Here is a 22,158-nt window from a genome sequence, read left to right as displayed (position 1 = left end):
GAAGACTGGAGATTGGCAAACGTGGTGCCACTGTTTAAGAAGGGTGGAAAAGACAAACCAGGGAACTATAGACCAGTGAGCCTGACGTCGGTGGTGGGCAAGTTGTTGGAGGGAATCCTGAGGGACAGGATGTACATGTATTTGGAAAGGCAAAGACTGATTCCGGATAGTCAACATGGCTTTGTGCGTGGGAAACCATGTCTCACAAACTTGAATTGAGTTTTTTTGAGGAAGTAGCAAAGAGGATTGATGAGGGCAGAGTGGTAGATGTGATCTATATGGACTTCAGTAAGGCGTTCAACAAGGATCCCCATGGGAGACTGATTAGCAAGGTTAGATCTCATGGAATACAGGGAGAACTAGCCAGTTGGATACAGAACTGGCTTAAAGTTAGAAGACAGAGGGTGGTGGTTGAGGGTTGTTTTTCAGACTGGAGGCCTGCGACCAGTGGAGTGCCACAAGGATCAGTCTGGGCCCTCTACTTTTTGACATTTACTTAAATGATTTGGATGCGAGCATAAGAGGTACAGTTAGTAAGTTTGCGGATGTCACCAAAATTGGAGGTGTAGTGGACAGCAAAGAGGGTTACCTCGGATTACAACAGGATCTGGACCAGATGGGCCAATGGGCTGAGAAGTGGCAGATGGAGTTTAATTTAGATAAATGCGAGGTGTTGCATTTTTGGAAAGCAAATCTTAGCAGGACTTATACACTTAATGGTAAGGTCACAGGGAGTGTTGCTGAACAACGAGACCTTGGAGTGCGGGTTCATAGCTCCTTGAAACTGGAGTTGCAGGTAGATAGGATAGTGAAGTCAACGTTTAGTATGCTTTCCTTTATTGGTCAGAGTATTGAATACAGGAGTTGGGAGGTCATGTTGTGGCTGTACAGGCCACTGTTGGAATATTGCATGCAATTCTGGTCTCCTTCCTATCGGAAAGATGTTGTGAAACTTGAAAGGGTTCAGAAAAGATTTACAAGGATGATGCCAGGGTTGGAGGATTTGAGCTACAGGGAGATGCTGAACAGGCTGGGGCTGTTTTCCCTGGAGCGTCTAAGCTGAGGGGTGACCTTATAGAGGTTTACAAAATTGAGGGGCATGGATAGGATAAATAGACAAAATCTTTTCGCTGGGGTTGGGGAGTCCAGAACTAGAGGGAATGAGGGGGGAAAGATATAAATGAGATCTAAGGGGCAACTCTTTCACGCAGAGGGTGGTACGTGTATGGAATGAGCTGCCAGAGGATGTGGTGGAGGCTGGTACAATTACAACATTTAAGAGACGTTTGGATGGGTATATGAATAGGGCGGGTTTGGAGGAATATGGGCCAGGTTCTGGCAGGTGGGACTAGATTGTGTTGGGATATCTGGTCGCCATGGACGGGTTGGACTGAAGGGTACATTTCTATGACTCTAAATTGCAAGCGTGCCCAGAGCAAAAAAAAATCAGTGATTAATGCAAGATAGAGATGTAAAATAAGTGTAAATGTTAGTTGCAAGAACGATAAAATGGATCTGCTCTGTTGAGAGTAAAGCAAACAATGTGCAGATGGGGAGATGTCAGGTAAATGGAGATTAGGATCATACTGAGGTTATGGAACGCAAGTTTGATCCTTGAGGCTATAAAGTGGAAAATGAAGTATTGCTTCTCCAGCTTGCATTGAGCTTCATTGGAAGAACAGGGACACGAAAGTTAGCACAGACGCAAGGTCACTTATTGAAATGGCAAACAGCTCGAAAGATAGGGTCATCCTGATACACAGGGCAGAGATGTTGTACAAAATGGTCACAGACTGTGTTTGGTCTTACCAATGTAAAGGAGACCGTATTATGAGCAGCATATACAGTAGACTTGATTGAAAGAAGTACATGTAAAAACCTGCTTCACCTGGAAGGTGTGCTGGGGAGAGAGAGGAGATGAACAGGCAATCATTACTACTTCTGTGATTGCTGGATGGGAAGGTGACATGGGTGAATGGGGAAATTTGGACTTGGATGTCATGTGGGGAAAGATTCATGCAGAATCTTGACAGCGGAGGGAGGGGAGTTGAAAAATGTGGTGCTGGAAAATCACAGCAGGCCAGGCCAGGAATCCTGACGAAGGGCTTATGCCCGAAACGTCAATTCTCCTGCTCCTTGGATGCTGCCTGGCCTGCTGTGTTTTTCCAGCACCACATTTTCAACTCTGGTCTCCAGCATCTGCAGTCCTCACTTTCTCCGAGTGGAGGGAGTGGAGGTGTGTTTGTTTTTGGTAACCTGGAGGTGAAAATGGCAGCAGATGTATGGAGATATATTAAATATGGGGACTGATGGCATTGAAATTTGTTCTGGGAAGGGTAAGGGCAGAAGTGCCAGAGATGGGTTGGACATTGTCTTGCCACAAAATTAATAAGGATGCTCTTTCTTTCTTTGTTACTTTGTTGCCTTGAAGCCCCAAGCATTATGTCCAAAGCTAATTTTAAAGTGCTCAAAGAACCAAAAGATATTCATGATGTCAATATCCCAGAAGGTAGCCTTGCTAATGTTGTTGCGCTTTAGGAAGCTTGAGTTCTGATGTGTTAAAATATGTCCAACACAATTATGATATATTAGTAGGGTAATAGCAAAGCTTTCTTTACATTAGTGCATTTTAAAGAGGAGTTTCTGGTCCATACTGATTCCACAGACAAGTAGAAAGGGAGATATTCTGCAAGCAGATTTCAATGAGTTAGGAAGTACTTGAACAGACAATTTCAAAAGTAGTAAATTTCAAGCTTATAGAGTTATACAGCACAGAAACAGACCCTGTTGTTTGATCCATATCCCTCAAACTGTTCCTATTCATGTAACCTACCAAATGTCTTTTAAATGTTGTAACAATACCTGGATCAATCAGTTCCTCTGGCAGTTCATTCCACATATGTTAACTGAATGATGTCTTGGTGAGCATATAGATACATGGCTAGACTGATGGTACAATTGGGAGGGCTCTCCGGTATTGGCAACTGTTTGTCAATAATGTTGAGAATTTAGACTAAGCAGAGGTATATTAAATGTAAATTTACAAAAGATAAACAAGGCTTTGGGATAATTAGACGGTACTAAAATGAGAGATAAGATATTAAATAGGGTGAGATTGTGAGGTAATACAGTAAAATCTAAATTAAGTTTACTCTGCACTTCTGCAAGCACAAACATGTAGGAACAATTAGTGAACAACAGGGACCATCAACCACATTGAGGATAGAATAGTAATTTATTGTCACTTGTAAGTTCACAAAAAAGACAATGAAAAGTATATAAGTCACCCTATTCTGGTACATATCAATATATATATATATTGCAATAACTGGGCAGGCTTGAGAAGTTGAATGGCCTACTCCTCTTTCTTTTATTTTTGCAACACATAAAAGGGCAGGATTCTGTACTAATAACTATTAAATACTGGTATTTAAGTAAGATGGTGAAGGGAAGAAAAGTGGAGGGGTGAACTCATGTCCTTCATTGTCTGCGTAGTTGGAAATGAGTTTGTGCTGGTCATGCCTGGCAGTGGTGAGCTGATGTTCATGCACTCATATAGTCAGTTTTCTGTCTGTTTGTCCTATCTAGTGTTTTTCACAGTCTTTGTAGGGTATCTTTATAGATAATGTTCATCCTGTTGGATGTGTGTGTCGGGTCTTTAACTTTGGTGAGGAGCTGATGGAAGGTCTTTACTGGTTTCTGTGCCAGTAAGATTCTCAGGGGTCTGAGTAGATTAGATTAGATTTCCTACAGTGTGGAAACAGGCCCTTCGGCCCAACAAGTCCACACAGACCCTCCAAAGAGTAACCCACACAGTCCCATTTCCCCCTAGCTAATACACACAACACACACTATCGGCAATTTAGCATGGCCAATTCACCTGACCTGTACATCTTTGGACTTGTGGGAGGAAATGGGAGCACCCAGAGGAAACCCACGCAGACACTGGGAGAATGTGCAAACTCCACACAGACAGTTGCCCGAGGCTGGAACCGAACCTGGGACCCTGGTGCTGTGAGGCAGCAGTGCTAACCACTGAGCCACCGTGCCACCCAGTCGGGTATTATCTCTATATATGGGATGGTTGCTAGCGTGTCTGGTCGTGTAGTGTTTTCTTCTTTGGGTTCCTCCCATAAGTACCGGAAGATGGTGCTTTTGGGGTATCCACTTTGTTAAAGTCCTTTGAATAGTTCTGCTTTCTGGAGTTAAAAGGATTTAATTGAAATAGGTACCCCAAAAGCTTGATCCTCTAGTACTTAGGGACAAACCTAAAAAAGAAAACACTACACAACCTAGAAGGACACAAATTCAACTGGGGCGATGTAACCATCCTAGCACAGACAAAAGAGATATGCGAAAAAATTCCTTGAAACCTGGTACTCCAAAAAGAGCTCAATCAATAGACGCATTGAACTGGACCTCATATACAAATAACTCAGATACAGAAATGAAAATAAAACCAGGTCATATAAATACCAGGTGGATCAGACCATCAATACCTTATCAAAGATGCACTGATGATGTCACCTAGTGAGGCAACAAAATGTTTGCAGAGAAACACACTGGCTAAGCGAATGAATCCACAACTTAATTTTTTTTTTCTCTTTCCACCTAGTCCAAGGATTAGTCACTAAGCATCACCCCTCATTAATCTGCCACCAACTCAGGAAATGTAAAGAGTGCGCTCCCAGTAGCACTGCTGTTGTGTGCAGTCTACAGAACCAGACTGTTTCCTTGGATGCTTCCATTGGCTGCAGGACAGCTAAATCATCATCTCCAGTTACTAGACAAGTAACTTGGTACTGACCAAACTGCAGGCCATCACTCTGGCTGCAGTCCAGGTAGGGTGGAAGTTTCCAGTTTGGCTAGTCACGACCAAACCTGCTCTTGGCAGAAATTGTTGCTTTGCACTGCCTCTACCTTGGCTGTTTTGTGCCTTTGCCTACTGGGCTAGTATTAGGTTAGGATGCGCTTCCAATTCCTGGCAGGTATGTTGAGGAGCTGCAGTTGCCATTGACTTCAGGGAGGAGATGGTGCTGCAGGTAGAAGAGTAGGTACTTTGGGAACCGTGATGTGCTGCTGGGCTGGTTGCAAGTTGGGGATTGGAGGGAAGAGAGGAATTTGGGGAGAGAAGAGTTGGGGGCATGGCGCGGAGCTGAAGCACAGAGTTTGAAATCTGGCTTTTTATCCCCCAAATAAATCAATATTTCATTAAAACATAGGAACCAGAGTAGGCCATTAAACCTCTCGAGCCCACGGCCCTCCCCATTCAATATGATCACAGCTAATTAAACACTTCAACATCTTTTACCCATCCCATCCCCTGTATGCTATTGGTAATCAGAAATTTATCAATCTATACCTTAAACGCGCTCAAAGAATGAGCTTCCCCTTTGAGGTTGAGAATTCTAGATAAAAACTTGAATATTTCTAAAGATCAGAAAATGATTCTAACTTTTATATATCATCTTTGTTGTTACCTTACCGTACATCAAAGAAGTTTCAGAAATGACAGCCAGACTACGAAGACCCCTTGGAATCCTAGTAGCACACAAACCCACCAACTCTCTCAAACAAAAACTAGCAAACTTAAAAGACCCAGTACATCCCATGGACAAAACCAACGTCTACAAAATTCCATGCAAGGACTGCCAGAAACACTACATAGGACAAACAGGAAGAAAGTTAGCCACCAGGCTACACGAACACCAGCTAGCCACAAAAAGACACGACCCTCTCTCCCTCTTAGCTACACAAGGGAAAAAACCACCATTTCGACTGGACAGGCTAAGCAAAGACGTGCCAGAGAATTCCCAGAGGCCTGGCACTCCAACCACAATGCCATAAACAAGCACATAGATCTAGATACCATCCATCAACCCCTCAGAAAATGAACAGGAAATGACATCACCACAAACCCCAGGACCCCATCCAGGACAAACCTAAATAGAAAGCAGGAGACAATAGCTTCACTTCACTTGGAGGTCGCCACTGATGATGTTACCTGGCCAGGTAATGAAACGTCTGCATATCAAACCTACAGCTCAGCGAGCAAACCTACACCCCATAAATAGTGGGATGGAGAGAAGTGAGTAAGGTATATAGTAGGATGGGAACGCGTGAGCGAATGTGGACTGAATAGGGATCAGGTGTAGGGAGGTTAAATGTGAGAGTCGGAATGCAAGTGGTGAGAATGAATGGGGGAAAGCAGGTTGAGGGAAGTGTTATGGCGGACATGATTTGGAGATGCCAGTGTTGTATTGGGGTGTACAAAGTTAAAAATCGCACAACACCAGGTTATAGTCCAATAGGTTTAATTGGAAGCACTAACTTTTGGAGTGCCGCTCCTTCATCCGCAACCACCCAACGAAGGAGCAGTGCTCCGAAAGCTAGTGCTTCCATTAAACCTGTTGGACTATCACCTGGTGTTGTGTGATTTTTAACTTTGTTTTGGCGGAAGTAGTGATTCACTGAATTTTCTGTCACTGTAGAATATGGAAAGCAAAGCATTTTAAAAAGTCATTTTTACATATTTTGTGTGTTGATGTATAATGCTTGAATTTTAATGGCATACTGTGTTATAGTGCTACTTTGAGATTTTAGATTAATTTTTTAATGCATACATTTGTTCATGGGATGCTGACTCTGGTAAAGGCAACTTGTCATCCATTCCTAATTGCCCTTGAGAAGATTATGGTGAGTTAAAGTAGGGTTTTATAGAAAATGGGTTTGTGAAATATGCCATAGTCTAGTGCTTCCCAAATGTTTTCTCTAATGAATAAAACGACGAATTAGAGATACTGAAGATCTGACACAAAACAGAAATTGCTTGAGAAACTCAGCAGACCTGATTTCTTCAGCAATTTGTTTTTGTTTTTTCTCTCTAGCTCCATTTTGAATCTTGAAAATTGTCACAATCCCTATTCAGAACTGAGCGAAGACCTGTTGGAACAGGAGGATGGTTGTTGTAACTTGGTCAGAGCTCTGTGATGGCTGTTCTTGCATTGGATCTTGCAACTCCAAAATCTTAGCTTATGACCCCAAACGGCTCTGAGTTCTGACCCCAAATTTGGAAAGTCCTGCCATAGTTCTTTACTCTGCATTGCATGCACATAATCCAATGAAACTGTGTTCTGCTGTGGATTTAATTCCTTCAATGTATGCAGCGCATGTAATAAATTCTGAAATGCTGAGGCTCCTTTGGTGATTTTTTTTAATATGAATGGTTTGCTTCACAGTCTTAATGGGATAAAAGGTAACAAAGGGAAAACTAATGTCACTGTCCAGTTGAAGAATAGTCTGTCTGAAATGGCCTGGAAGGATATTAATTTAATTACAGATCAGAAAGAAGTTCTGTAATTACATAATTCCTTGCCACAGTAATTTTTCAAATCTTATTTGGTTTTGTTGCTTGCATCCTTGAATGATTAGTAAAACTAATAAACTGTCAGAAAGAGATGATTGGTCAAAGACTGAATCACTAAGAGTTTAAATTGAATAGAGCTGCCATTACATAACTTTGGTATTCTATAGGCCAACTACTAAAATATGTACTGGAATATTGATGGAAGTAAAACTTTAACAAATGCCAAGTGTTAGAAAATGAGATTGGAATAGTAAGGTGGTTGTTTTTGTTGGGCTCAGACTCTGAATCTAAGGACTTTTTTCTGTGTTGAAGACATCTGTGATTCTCTGACAGTAAGATGCTGCATGATGTAACCTGCAAAGTCTTCTGATGCAATCTATGAATTCAAACTCTCACATTGTTTTGAAAGAGCAAAAGGGCATATTCTAGTCTAGGAGGTGTCAATACCCAATCCTGAGATGATCAAAAAGTGTATTTTTGTAATTGTATGGGTGAGTACCCCCTCCCCACCCGCATTTTCGTAATTGTACGGAAGAGTACCCACCCCCTGATGACAACCACCATGGTTAAGCCCCAGCATCCTATTTGGAAAATGGTAAAGCAGCTGTATTGGCCTCTGTATTTATTCTTTAAATGCATTCTGCCAGTCAAAAGCAGCAATATTTGTGTCTTAAGAACTGGAGGCAGTAACCTTGTGACATTTTATAGCTGTAAATTCGTACTTTTTGAGTCCACCAGTATAGCAATTGGTGATTTCTAGTGACATAACTAACTATGAGACTTGCACAAAACTCATGTCTTTTGGAAAATACTCCAAGACTTTTAAACTATTCCTTTTTAACTTTAACATGTGACCGTACATGGTGCGTGTGCACTCACTATCTGCTAGATTTGCTACTGTCATACTCTTTAAATGTAATGATATACAGGCCACTTGATCTTGTGTGATTGAGGAAATCCACTCATTTGCCTTATTAGAAGAGGCTCCTGAATTGAAGATAGTAATTTATTGCATGTGAATAATAGTAAAAAGTTACATTTGATATGGTAGACGTTGGTATACAGACTGAGAAAGATCTGAATGTTAGGTCTTGCTCCTCTGCAATCCTAAACTGTTCTGCTCACAAGTACATGTGACACAGTGGGTGGTGCTTATGCCATTCCTCAATATTAACCCTTTTTGTTTCATACAAACATTTCCCTCCATGCTTTTTCCTCATTATTAGTTTGTAGAATTGTGTACTTTATTTAATTTACTACTACATCCACTGCCACACCTCTACCCCCCCAAAAAATATGATTTTACAACCAGCAGATTTGAAGGTTTCAAGATCACATTATAATGTATTTTCTTTTGACTTAGAAGACTGGTGTTATACTGGATTAAAGACGTATGTCTTTGATTCTTTTCCTGACAATCTGAGGTCTGTAGGTCCCTTTAAAACAGGAGGACCTTTTAATCTCTTGGTTTCCGTCACAAAGGATGACATTCCTGCTCAACCAAGATTAATTTATTTGCAGTGACTGGCCAACTTTTATTCCCTTGGGTTTCTTTCTTGGAGAGTGCCTTTTTTGGTGGAACAGGTAATCTCTTGTTTTGCAGTATCCTAAATCTTCAAAAAGGTATTTTCTTCCTCACTGTTTCCTGAATCACCTGACATTGGTTGTCACTTCTCAGTGATATTTTTCATAAAGAAAATATGGTCTTCATTGCCTATTCCTAATTTCCCTTGAGAAAACAGGTTAGATCTCATGGAATACAGGGAGAACTAGCCACTTGGATACAGAACTACCGCTGTTTATGACCCAAATTTCTCCCTCTCGTTTGAGTGCCAAATTCTACCATTTTACAATCTCTCTTTTCCTCTGAGAGATTTTATTTTGTGACATAATTTATTAAACCTGCCTCATTACACCTCACCAGATCCAAAATAGCCTGATCCATGGTTGGATCCACACTAAATTGTTCGAGGAAGCTGACCTGAATTCCTTGTCATGGCAACCACTGCCACTCCCAATCCTCTTGTCTCACAACTAACTAATGAAGGAGCAATGCTCTGAAAGCTAGTGCTTCCAAATAAACCTGTTGGACTATAACCTAGTGTTATGTGATTCTTAACTAAATCTATATGAAGATTAAGTTCACCCGTGATTAATGTGCTGCTTTTTCTTAATTTGCCATCATTATCTCCTAGCTTATTCTTGGTCCTGCAGACGAGATACTGTTGGGGCTGGGGCCTGTAGTCTACTACTCCCCTTGTTATTTATTACTTCCACTCATTGGATTCTATATCTTCTGATCTCAAGATACTTTCTTACTATAGTACACATTTCATCACATGCTAACAATTTTGGTAGCAGATGCCTATAGAGAATGTCTCAGGAATCGTAAGGAGGGACCCGGGTCAAACGCATATTTTGAAAGGATCAAATAAAGTAATTTTGAAAGGTGGTTAAGAGTATTGAAAATATATCAAACATATGATGCTGTTAGAGAGCAAAAATTCACTTCCTGAAGTAATGAGATCTCGTGGAAGAGCAGAGAGTTAGATCTGCAAGATTAGCAGCGGAAATGACCGATGATTTGAGTTGTTTCATAAATCAAAGTTTCCCTTCCGACATCACTTTCAGTCTGTGAAGAATACAAAGTGAGAAAAAGAGAAAAAGGTGAAAGGGAAAAGGAGATTTCATTGAAGATAATAGAGAGAGTTTACCACAGAATAAAAAGGAAACACACTAAGGGGAATGATTTTTTTTTTAAATCAGGTGTTTATCACTTCAATAAAGTAGGCTATGAAGTTGCAATGGTGGTATAGAAGAAGCACTGGGAAGACTGATGTGGGAAAATACAATAAGGCAGTGAATTGTGTTGAAGTAGTAAAGGAAAGTACGGTGGAATCTAAAATGCAGCAACAGAATGTACAACATGATTAGAGATTGGATGAGATAAAAGTGCCAGATCTCTTGAAAGAATTTACTTGCAAGAGTGAGAGATACTCATGTATGCCAGGAGGAGCAGGTAAAGAAATTAAGATTTTGAGGGGTATGGGAGCAAGTCAGTCTTTGGTGGGAGATGACATATGCAATTCAGAAGGAGTATTGCCAGAAAAGATGGTAATGTGTGGAATTCATGGTGAGAAAAAGTGTTCCATTATGTAAAGTGAGGTTGGAGAGTCCGGTGAAGATTGAAGTTGTGGTAGTAGTAATGGCGAAATTCTCAGTTCCAGGTCCAATTTGTCTTTGGTAATGATGTAGCTGCATCACAGGTAGGAGTGATGCCTACTGTGGTTGAAAAACCAGTGGAAAATCTGGCAACTCGGGTATTACAGAAAGTATTTCCTTGGATTTTTCCTGATTCTCTAAGGTCACAAAGGCTCAGGTTGAAGCAGGAGGAGAAATCAAAGAATAAAGAAAAGGAAGTTGAAGTTTATTTGTCTGAGATTATGTTTGATCAAATGGTTGGGAAAAAAAACAACAGGTAAAGAACAAAATGAATATCTTTAGTTATGAGAAGTTAACTGAACTGAATTACAACAGAAAAATGAAAAACTAAAGCAAGTTATGTTAAAATTCTATTAAAAAGAATCTAAATATATCCCAGAATGTTACTACCTTAAAAACAGTCTTCATTTCCTCATCAAGACTTATCAGGTGGTTGAAGTTCCTAAAGTTGTATTAGATCAGTTAGTCATAGAAAGGTATTGCTGTGGCTAGCACATGAATTACTAATAGGTGATTGGGAGTAATGAAAACTCGTGCCAAAATACAAAAACATTTTTAATTGCCTGGACTGTGTAAGGATGTGGTTGAATTTTGGACATGTCATACATGTCAGGTAATTGGAAAACATCAGGCAGCGAGAAAACTTAGCACCCTTAATGCCCATTGCTGTATTTGAGGAATCTCAAAGTTGGAAGCTGCAGTGAATCTCTCCTGGCTGCTACACTCACTAAGAGTTTTATCTTGACGCTTTTTTTCTCTCCCTGAGCTGCCGGAGTTGCATGTGAGACTGTCTGTTTTCTTGATTTGCCTTTTGTCAAGAGTGTGATTATGGGATGTTACTATGTTGGAACAGTTAATTAGTAATGGTTACTGTATCTATTATTCTGTTAAGTTTTCCAGTAGAGTTAAGTTATTCCAATTCCTTCTTTCCTTTGTTGTGTTTTAAATATAGTACAAGAATAAAGTGTGTTTTGCTTTCAAGCTAGTATTTTGACCAATTGAATTGCATCTAGAATGCAACACATTAAATTTACCTTCAAAATAACAAAAAGAATTAGAATCCCTACTGTGTGGAACAGGCCCTTCAGAGGGTCGGTGTGGACTTGTTGGGCCGAAGTGTCCCACCCAGACCCATTCCCTACATTTACCCCTGACTCATGCACCTGACCTCTACATCCCTGAACGCCAAGGGCAATTTAGCATGGCCCATTACCTAACCTGCACATCTTTGGATTATGGGAGGAAACCGAAGCACCCGGAGGAAACACATGAGGACACTGGGAGAATGTGTAAACTCGACACAGATAGTCGCCTGAGGCTGGAATTGAAGCCGGGTCCCTGGTGCTGTGAGGCAGCAGGGCTAACCACTGAGCCACCTTGCCACCCCTTTTTTAAAAAAAAGTTAGTCTAGACTGTCTTCTGAATACTTTGAGGGGGTTTGGTCTGGCCCATATGTCTGACTAACTTGTTAGAATATTTTTGAAAATGTGAAGAGATGTTTAATGAGGGTTTTGGAACGAGAAAACCATAGAAAATATGAGCAAGAGTAGGCCAGTCAGCCTATTGAGCCTACTTATAGAGTCATAGAGATGTACAGCATGGAAACAGACTCTTCTGTCCAACCCGTCCATGGCGACCAGATATCCCAACCCAATCTAGTCCCACCTGCCAGCACCCGGACCATATCCCTCCAAACCCTTCCTATTCATCTACCCATCCAAATGCCTCTTAAATGTTGCAATTATACCAGCCTCCACCACTTCTCCTGGCAGCCCATTCCATACACGTACCACCCTCTGCGTGAAAAAGTTGCCCCTTAGGTCTCTTTTATATCTTTCCCCTCTTACCCTAAACCTATGCCCTCTAGTTCTGGACTCCCCGAACCCAGGGAAAAGACTTTGTCTATTTACCCTATCCATGCCCCTCATAATTTTGTAAACCTCTATAACATTACCCCTCAGACTCTGACACTCCAGAGAAAACAGCCCCAGCCTGTTCAGCCTCTCCCTGTAGCTTAGATCCTCCAACCCTGGCAACATCCTTGTAAATCTTTTCTGAACCCTTCCAAGTTTCACAACATCTTTACAATAGCAAGGAGACCAGAATTGCAAGCAATATTCCAACAGTGGCCTAACCAATGTCCTGTACAGCCGCAACATGACCTCCCAACTCCTGTATTCAGTACTCTGACCCATAAAGGAAAACATACCAAACGCTTTCTTCACTATCCTATCTGACTGCGACTCCACTTTCAAGGAGCTATGAACCTGCACTCCAAGGTCTCTTTTTGTTCAGCAACACTCCCTAGGACCTTACCATTAAGTGTATAAGTAAGTCCTGCTAAGATTTGCTTTCCCAAAATGCAGCACCTCGCATTCATCTGAATTAAACTCCATCTGCCACTTCTCAGCCCATTGGCCCATCTGATCCAGATCCTGTTGTAATCTGCGGTAACCCTCTTTGCTGTCCACTACACCTCCAATTTTGGTGACATCTGCAAACTTACTAACTGTACCTCTTATGCTCGCATCCAAATCATTTATGTAAATGTCAAAAAGTGGAGGGCCCAGCACCGATCCTTGTGGCACTCCACTGGTCGCAGGCCTCCAGTCTGAAAAACAACCCTCAACCACCACCCTCTGTCTTCTAACTTTGAGCCAGTTCTGTATCCCAGTGGCTAGTTCTCCCTGTATTCCATGAGATCTAACCGTGCTAATCAGTCTCCCATGGGGAACCAAATACTTGATTGTGGCCGCTCTTCTATCTCAATGCCATACTGCTATATGCTTCACATAACACTTGACACTGTAGCCTCAAGAAAGAAATAGGTTGCTAAAGTATGTTCAGTCACTTGGTTTCCACGGTTTTCTGTGGTAACGGAATCCAAGGTTCACCTGCTGAGTGAAGAACCTTCTTCACATCTCAGTCTGAAGTGGCCGACCATGTAATCTAAGACTCTGATCCTTTTGTTCCCACTGGCCAAGGCAATCATTTTCCCTACATTCAGCTTGTCCTGCCCCCACAGATCACATCTCATTCCTTAAACTATGGGGAATACAGGCCCAGTCAACTCCAACTTCTCTCCAAGCAACAGATCTGGCAGCCCAGGAATCAGTTGGTGAGCTTCTGTTGCACCCCTTTTATGGCAAATCTTTTTTTGAGTAAAGAAACCAAAACTGTACACATTTCTCCAGTTGTGTTCTCACTAAGGCATTGCATAGATACAGTCAGACTTCCTTGATCCTGTACTTGAACTCACTTGTAATGGAGGTCAACATGTCATTTATCTTTCTAACTGCCTGCTGCACATGTATACCTGCTTTCAGCGACTGATACAACATCACCCTCCATATTTCCCAAAATATCACCATTTAAATAATACTCTGCTATCTGTATTTACTGATGAAGTAGACAGCTCTACACTTATCCATATTATTCTGCATCCACCATGCATTAGATCACTCCCTAGTTGTCTAAATTGCCTTGAAGTCTCTTTACATTTTCCTAATCACTAACAATTCACCAACAAACTCAAATATTTTATTTGATTCCCTCATTGAAATTATTACATATTCTGAATAGCTGGAATCGAAGGACTAATCCATTTGGTCCTCTACTTTTCACTGCCTTCCTCTTGGAAAAAGATCCATTAATTCTTTGTCTCTGATTCCAGTCTGCTAATCCATTCTCAATCCATGCTAGTATTCTTACGTGCTTTGATTTTGCACCACATTCTTTTATGTGAGATGTTATCAAAGGCTGTCTGCAAATCCAAATGAATTATGTCCACTGGTTTCTCCTTATGTATTCTTCTAGTTAGGGCCTTCTAAAACACACTTCAGTAAGTTTGTCAAATAGCTCTCTTAAATCTATATTGACCGTGTGTAATTCCATTGGAATGGAAGTGTCCTGTTATTAATTCTTTTATAATAGTTTGTAGTATTTTCCCTATTACTGATGTAGCTCTCCTCTCTCCTTTTTTAATTAGGGGAGTTTAATTTACCAGCTCCAGTGTGTCAGAGCTGTTCCAGAATCTACATATATGCAGATGAAGTGGTGTGTATGGACTTCCAAAAGGCATTTGATGAATTGAGATTATTGCCATGTGTACCGAGGCACAGTGGAAAGATTTGCTTTGCGAGCAATGCAGGCATATCATATAGTTAAATAGCATAGATAAGTAAATAATAGGTAAACAGTGGCGAAAACAAAACCACAGGTACTGTTAGAATATTGATTGAGTCCATTTAGTATTCTAACAACAGTAACGTAGAAACTGTTTAAAACCGGCTGGTGCGTGTGTTCAGGCTTCTGTACCTTCTCCCCAATGGTAGAGATTGTAAAAAGAAAAATTGCCAGGGTGGGATGGATCTTTGAGAATGCTGGTGCCTTTCCTTGACAGCGGACCTGGTAGATGGATTCTATCGATGGAAGGTTGGCCTTTGTGATTGTCTGGGCCGAGTTCACCACTCTCTGTAACCATCTCCGATCTTGAATGGAAAAGTTGCCATAGCAGATAGTGATACATCCAGGCAGAATGCTCTCTGGCGCACCGAGAAAAGTTGGCAAGGGTATTTGCCGTCATGCCAAATTCAATTCCATTCATATTACAGGCCCAAGTGTATAAAGGATGCAGGAATACAGTTCCCTCTGTGCATAAACAGTTGAAGATGTGGTTGGTTGAGAAAGTGGTACAGTGATTCCTGTGGAGACCTACAATTTATTTCCCACTCAAATAAGATGACAAGATGTTCCATTTTAAGATTTATACTGTAATAAACAAAATAAAGCCACAATTAAATAAACTTAGCAGGCCACTAATGCATTAAACTACCAAAAGGTATCCTCCTTTTACTAATTGAGACTGAGTACCCAATGCTACATCTATTCATTGCATCACATTTTCAGCAGAACTACAGTCCTTACAGGAGCAGTCTAAAGTTACTCATAGTTTCCAACAGTCATTCCCATCTTGCTAAGTTATAATGTTCAATGATGAAAATTGTTTCCCTCAGTCTTTTGGGAATCCTTGAACTGGTTTGTGGCCATACTGCCTTGCGTCCTTAAATTTCTGTGGATCATATTTCTTCAACCAGAGGATGAGCTCCAATACGTATCCCTCATGTTGGCTGACTGAAAATAATGCCTTTTTCCTCTGGTGTTCAGTGCAACTGCTATTTTCCTGTCTCCTCCTTTAGGGGGCACTCTCAAAGTTGAGACTATGTATGTCAGGCAGTCTTAATGATTTGCAGGTAATGGGGCAAAACTCTTTTTCCCTCTGTCTTTTAAAAGTTGACACCTTGCTTTGAACAGGATTTGACGTGGACCCTGTCTCCATTGCAACCAGCACTGGGCAAACATTGACTGACCGCGCTCTCCATAGCAGTGGCACCAGATGGGAATGGTGGCCACTGCTGATGGTGCAGGTAGGTCAAGGAGGGTTTGCTCAGCCAGGTTCCAGGGCATTTGGGTAATTGGAGATACAATCAGCACTGAGTGACAGGTCCCAATTACAGGGTGATGGTGAGAAACAAGCAGGACCGTGGTGGAGTAGATTGGGTTCCCATTGAAATGCGATGGACTGTGTGTAGGGTTAAGGTAAAAACAATGACTGCAGATGCTGAAAACCAAATACTGGATTAGTGGTGCTGGAAGAGCACAGCAGTTCAGGCAGCATCCAATGAGCAGCGAAATCGAAGTTTCGGGCAAAAGCCCTTCATCAGGAATAAAGGCAGTGAGCCTGAAGCATGGAGAGATAAGCTAGAGGAGGGTGGGGGTGGGGAGAGAGTAGCATAGAGTACAGTGGGTGAGTGGGGGAGGAGATGAAGGTCAAGGAGGAGAGGGTGGAGTGGATAGGTGGAAAAGAAGATAGACAGGTCGGACAAGTCAAGGAGACAGTAACTGAGCTGGAAGTTTGAAACTAGGATGAGGTGGGGGAAGGGGAAATGAGGAAGCTGTTGAAGTCCACATTGATGCCCTGGGGTTGAAGTGTTCCGAGGCGGAAGATGAGGCGTCCTTCCTCCAGGCGTCTGGTGGTGAGGGAGCGGCGGTGAAGGAGGCCCAGGACCTCCATGTCCTTGGCAGAGTGGGAGGGGGAGTTGAAATGTTGGGCCACGGGGCGGTTTGGTTGATTGGTGCGGGTGTCTCGGAGATGTTCCCTAAAGCGCTCTGCTAGGAGGCGCCCAGTCTCCCCAATGTAGAGGAGACCACATCGGGAGCAACGGATACAATAAATTATATTGGTGGATGTGCAGATGAAACTTTGGATGTGGAAGGCTCCTTTAGGGCCTTGGATAGAGGTGAGGGAGGAGGTGTGGGCACAGGTTTTACAGTTCCTGCGGTGGCAGGGGAAAGTGCCAGAATGGGAGGATGGGTCGTAGGGGGGTGTGGACCTGACCAGGTAGTCACGGAGGGAACGGTCTTTGCGGAAGGCGGAAAGGGGTGGGGAGGGAAATATATCCCTGGTGGTGGGGTCTTTTTGGAGGTGGCGGAAATGTCGGTGGATGATTTGGTTGATGCGAAGGTTTGTAGGGTGGAAGGTGAGCACCAGGGGCGTTCTGTCCTTGTTACGGTTGAAGGGGTGGGGTCTGAGGGCGGAGGTGCGGGATGTGGACGAGATGCGTTGGAGGGCATCTTTAACCACGTGGGAAGGGAAATTGCGGTCTCTAAAGAAGGAGTCCTGCCTGGCCATATTGTGTGTGGAGGCCTCTCCCGATGCTTGTTTTTTTCTGTAGTTTATGCATTTATTAACATAAAACATGTGTTCAGGTTATTTTATCAACACTCATTTATATTGGAGCAATGATAGGGTGATGCCCTTAATTAGGCATTAATTGCTCATTTACAGGTGTAAAACCCCCCAGCATCTTCACAGCAGCTCATAAAATTGTGGATGCATGCACCAGATAAAACCGTGTCAGTTATGTTGCTATTGGCATGGAACTTTAATTTAGGAGAAAGTGAGGACAGCAGATGCTGGAGATCAGAGTCGAAGAGTATGGTGCTGGAAAAGCACAGCAGGTTAGGCAATATCCGAGGAACTGGAATGTCGGCATTTTGGGCATAAGGCTTTTATCAGGCTAATGCCCGAAATGTTGACACTCCTGCTTCTCGGATGCTGCCTGCTGTGCTTTTCCAGTGCCATACTTTTTTACTTTAATTTAAGGTCTACCTTTCTATTTTCTAGGCAAAAGTGAGGACTGCAGATGCTGGAAATTAGAGTGGTGCAGGTAAAGCACAGCACGTCAGGCAGCATCCGAGGAGTAGGAGAAACGTCGATTTTCCTGCTCCTCTGACGTACTGTGCTTTTCCAGCACCACTCTAATCTAGACTCTGATTTCCAGCATCTCAGTCCTCACTTTTACCTTGTTGATTTTAACCTTACTGTGAATCCTCTTGCAAGGATGCCTACCTTGAAGAAGTTCTCCTCTTCTCTCTACAAGAATCCTGTGAGTCTCTCTCTCTCACTGCAAATCCAAGGTCGTCATCTTTCCACTTTCTATCCATTGGTGGCTTGTAAAATACTATCCATGTAAAATACTATCCAAAGCAAGTGTTTTATAATCAGCCTTTCTAATACACTCTTTCAGCCTCAATTCTGGTTATCCTGCTTTGGGTAGGATGTGAAGATCATAGAGATCATACAGAATAGGTTTATGAGAATAGTTTTAGTAATGTGGTCTTCATTAAATAGATTGGAGAAACTGTTTTTGTCCTAAGGAAAGAGAAGTTTGAGTCATTAGATTACTTAGTGTGGAAACAGGCCCTTCGGCCCAACAAGTCCACACCGACCCGCCGAAGCGCAACACACACATTCCCCTACATTTACCGCTTTACCTAACACTACAGGCAATTTAGCATGGCCAATTCACCTGACCTGCACATCTTTGGACTGTGGGAGGAAACCGGAGCACCCGGAGGAAACCCATGCAGACACGGGGAGAATGTGCAAACTCCTGAGTCGGGAATTGAACACGGGTCTCTGGCACTGTGAGGCAGCAGTGCTAGCCACTGTGCTGCCCACAAAGTCCTATTTCAAACCAAAAGATTAAAGCAGTTAGAGAGAAGCTGTTCCCATTGGTGAAAGGGCTCAGTACTAGATAACACTGCATAATGATCATTGACAAACGAAGCAATGGAAACTGAGAAGAAGCTTCTTTATGGATTGAGGATCTGAAACATACTGTGATGTGAAGGTGGCAGATACAACAGGGGGCATTACAAAGTGAATTGGATAAACAAAAATTGTAGGCCTACAAGGAAAGTTGAGAAGTAGTTTAACTGAATTGCCGTTGCAAAGACCTGGCACAGAAATTATAGGCCAAATGGCATTCTTAGTTGTAACCTATGAATGGATAAGTATTTAACACACTGTTATTAGCCTCAGTAGCAGCCGATCGTGGAAATCCAAAAATAGCCACTTCGCTATGTTTCATATTTAACCTTGCTTTCAGCACACGTATTGTTTATTTTTAATTTTCACTTGATGTCTCTTTTCACTTCATAATGAGGAATTCTTTTAATTTGAGAGGTTTGAACTGCATTGTTATTATTAGTATTCACAGAAGTGTGAAATGCCAACTGCATATTTGGATTGGTTGATATGCTTGAGTCATTGCTTCTGATTCCAGGCTGATTTGGAAACTTTTCAGACAAGTGATTGGAAGCTCGCTTTGGATATCGTCTAATTGCTCAAGTTGTGTCATTGGTTACTGTCTTTTGATAGGAATTAACCTGCAGAGAGGAATTGCTAACTCTACTCCTGTCTCTTCTCCCTCTTGTCTGGAAGATGCCTGTTCAAGAACAGAAAACTCCAAAAGGTCTGTCTTACTATTCCTATTTGTTTATTTGAATATTGTGTTTCGTAATATTTATGGAATGCTCACAAGAACTCATTCTTGTTTTTGTTGTGAGATTTGTTTATTTAAAGGCATAATAGATGCATTATATGAAACAATAAAAACTAGCATGCCTTGGTTGGAGTAATTCAGTTCAGATTTGATTGTTATGTACTTAAGGAACTGGTCTTTGCTATGTAAGTAAAATGAATTATATATTGATTTTCATTCTTTAGTTATGGCAAAAGTTCAGAATTTCTATTATCTTATTATGTCAGTAGATTTGATTTGTTTTAACCTGGATTGAAGTATGATTTAGTGCCATGGATTCGTGCAATAATAAATTCAACGAATAAACTATCAAATGCTTAACTTGCAAGTGTGGTTGAAAATATATTCTACTAAAGAGCAGAAATTGGACCATAATTTTTCATTCATGCCAGAAAATATGTAATACTTCATGTCTCAAAAGAAAGACAGTAATTTTGCAATCATTTGAGACTCCAACTGAGATTATGATGGAAGCAGTTCTACAGTGCTTCAAAATTACTAAATTAATTTGAAATCCATTGGATCTGTAACAATTTGACAACTATCACTCTTAAATACAAACCAATGCTCTTCTGTTTGTGCAGATAAACTGCATAAAAATAGCGATGTTACTGTGTTTTTCTTTTGTTCATAAAGTGAGAACATACCTCCAAATTCTATGTTTTTAAAACACTTGTTTAATTAAACTAAGTATCTAAAGAAGTAAATTCTCCAGCTGAACTACCAAGCCAATGTAATTCATAATAAATGGACTGGGAGGATATTTGCCATCTATTTCCTGTTTAAGAGGCAATAAATGACCAGAAGGCATTTCTTTAGTGTGATAAGAAGTTAATAAAAATGTTTGCACACTTCATGTATGTAACATTATTGCTACATTTTGTAATAATAAATGCCTGTAATTGTTTGAGGTGATTTCATAGAATTGTGCAGAAATACAGTTAGTCTGGGACACAATAGTAATTAGAAGTAGGAATTAACTTTTTTTAAACCGTGATTATAAAACTGTGGAGTACAATTTTTTTGTTCAATTTGATGTTTTTGAGAGAAAAGTTATTTATCATATCATCTGGGTGGCACGGTGGCTCAGTGGTTAGCACTGCTGCCTCACAGCACCAGGGTCCCAGGTTTGCTTCCAGCCTTGGGTAACTGTCTGTGTAGAGTTTGCGCATTCTCCCTGTGTCTGCGTGGGTTTCCTTCAGGTGCTCCGGTTTCCTCCCACAATCCAAAGATGCGCAGGTCAGGTGAATTGGCCATGTTAAATTGCCCATAGTGTTAGGTGCATTAGTCAGAGGGAAATGGGCCTGGGTGGGCTACTCTTCGGAGGGTCAGTGTGGACTTGTTGGGCCAAAAAGGCCTGTTTCCATACTGTAGGTGATCTAATCTAATCTAAAATAAAATAGTTTAATGAAAAGGTTGAGTTAACTTCAGATACATAGCTCAAACTCTGAAACAAATACTCAGTGAGAGCTAATTAAGTGATTTTATAATTGTATATGAAAGAGGAAAACAAACTGAAAAATAATTCTTGTGATTAGTGTCATCCATCGAAGTGTATCAGTTGTCAACTCTGACTTTTAAAACAACTAAAATCCACAATTACATTTAGAAATTGAGCAAGTGTAATTGCGGGTTTAAACTAGTTTGGCAGAGGGGTGGGAACCAGAGCAATACATTTGAGAGGGGAGTAGTTGTGTTGAGGAAGTGATAGGATGTTCCGAATCTGTTGGAAAGGTTTTTCATGTGGTGAAACAAAGGGATCGGTTAAAGTGTGTCTGCTTTAATGCAAGGAGTGTCAGAAATTAGATTGATGAACTTAGAGCATGGATTATGACTATGATGCCATAACAGAGAAGAGGGTTTCACAGGAGCAGGAATGGTTGCTAGATGTTCCAGGATTTAGAATGTTTAAAAAGAACAGGGAGGCGGTGTAACATTGCTAATTAGAAGTGCGTCACAGCTACAGAAACTAAGGTTATCGAGAAAGATTTGTCTACTAAGTCAATATGGGTGTAAGTTAGGAACAGCAAAGGAGCAGCCACCTCATTGGGGGGTTTTCTATAGACCCCCTAATAGCTGTAGGGAGATCAAAGAACGCCTAAGCCAGCAGGTTTTGAAAAAATGCAGGTATAGCAGGGTTGTTGTTATGGGTGACTTCAACTTTACTAATGTTGACTGGAATCTCCTCAGTGCAGATGGTTTGGATGGAGCAGTTTTTGTCAGGTGTGTTCAGGAAGGTTTCAGGAGTGGCTCAGTATATATGACAAGAAGTGAACAGGCAATAAGAGTCCTTTATTTGAACAAATGTGTTGAAAAAATAATTAGACTGAAAATCCATGGAATATAAAGAGATAAAGTGAAATTGGAAATACTTTATTTGAAATAATTTACATTTTAGGCATTTACACAAGGTTATTCACTGATTTGTGTTATCTTCTGCCTAATCTCTCACTTATGGGCAACAGGTTTGTACCATTATCCCCTTTACCAACACAGCAGCTAAGAAACATGCTTGTGAAGTTGTGAAAGGCGCACTATAAAAGCAATATTGCATCTATTTAAAACCTACAAAACACACAAGGACACAAAAGTAAGATAAAGGTCCAAAAGTTAGTATTGATGCAACTTTAAGTTCTGTTGTCATAATGAGGAACTCACTTAAACAATGCTATTACTTATAGG

The 22,158-nt window shown here is 41.2% G+C and overlaps 1 protein-coding gene across 3 annotated transcripts in view; it reads left to right on the top strand.

Annotated features, from left to right (window-relative positions):
* The window catches only part of lyst (lysosomal trafficking regulator), a 369,211-nt gene that overhangs the window by 109,807 nt on the left and 237,246 nt on the right, over positions 1 to 22,158 (top strand). For all 3 annotated transcript variants that reach the window (XM_072559529.1, XM_072559520.1, XM_072559538.1), the window contains one exon: positions 19,314 to 19,407. In XM_072559529.1, coding sequence (XP_072415630.1) covers positions 19,314 to 19,407 — 94 coding nt within the window. The remainder of the gene's footprint in view (positions 1 to 19,313; positions 19,408 to 22,158) is intronic.

Source organism: Chiloscyllium punctatum, chromosome 3 (genome assembly GCF_047496795.1).
Source record: "Chiloscyllium punctatum isolate Juve2018m chromosome 3, sChiPun1.3, whole genome shotgun sequence".
Lineage (NCBI taxonomy): Eukaryota > Metazoa > Chordata > Chondrichthyes > Orectolobiformes > Hemiscylliidae > Chiloscyllium > Chiloscyllium punctatum.
The sequence above is the reverse complement of the archived record's forward strand: the minus strand, read 5'-3'. Positions and strand labels throughout refer to the sequence as shown.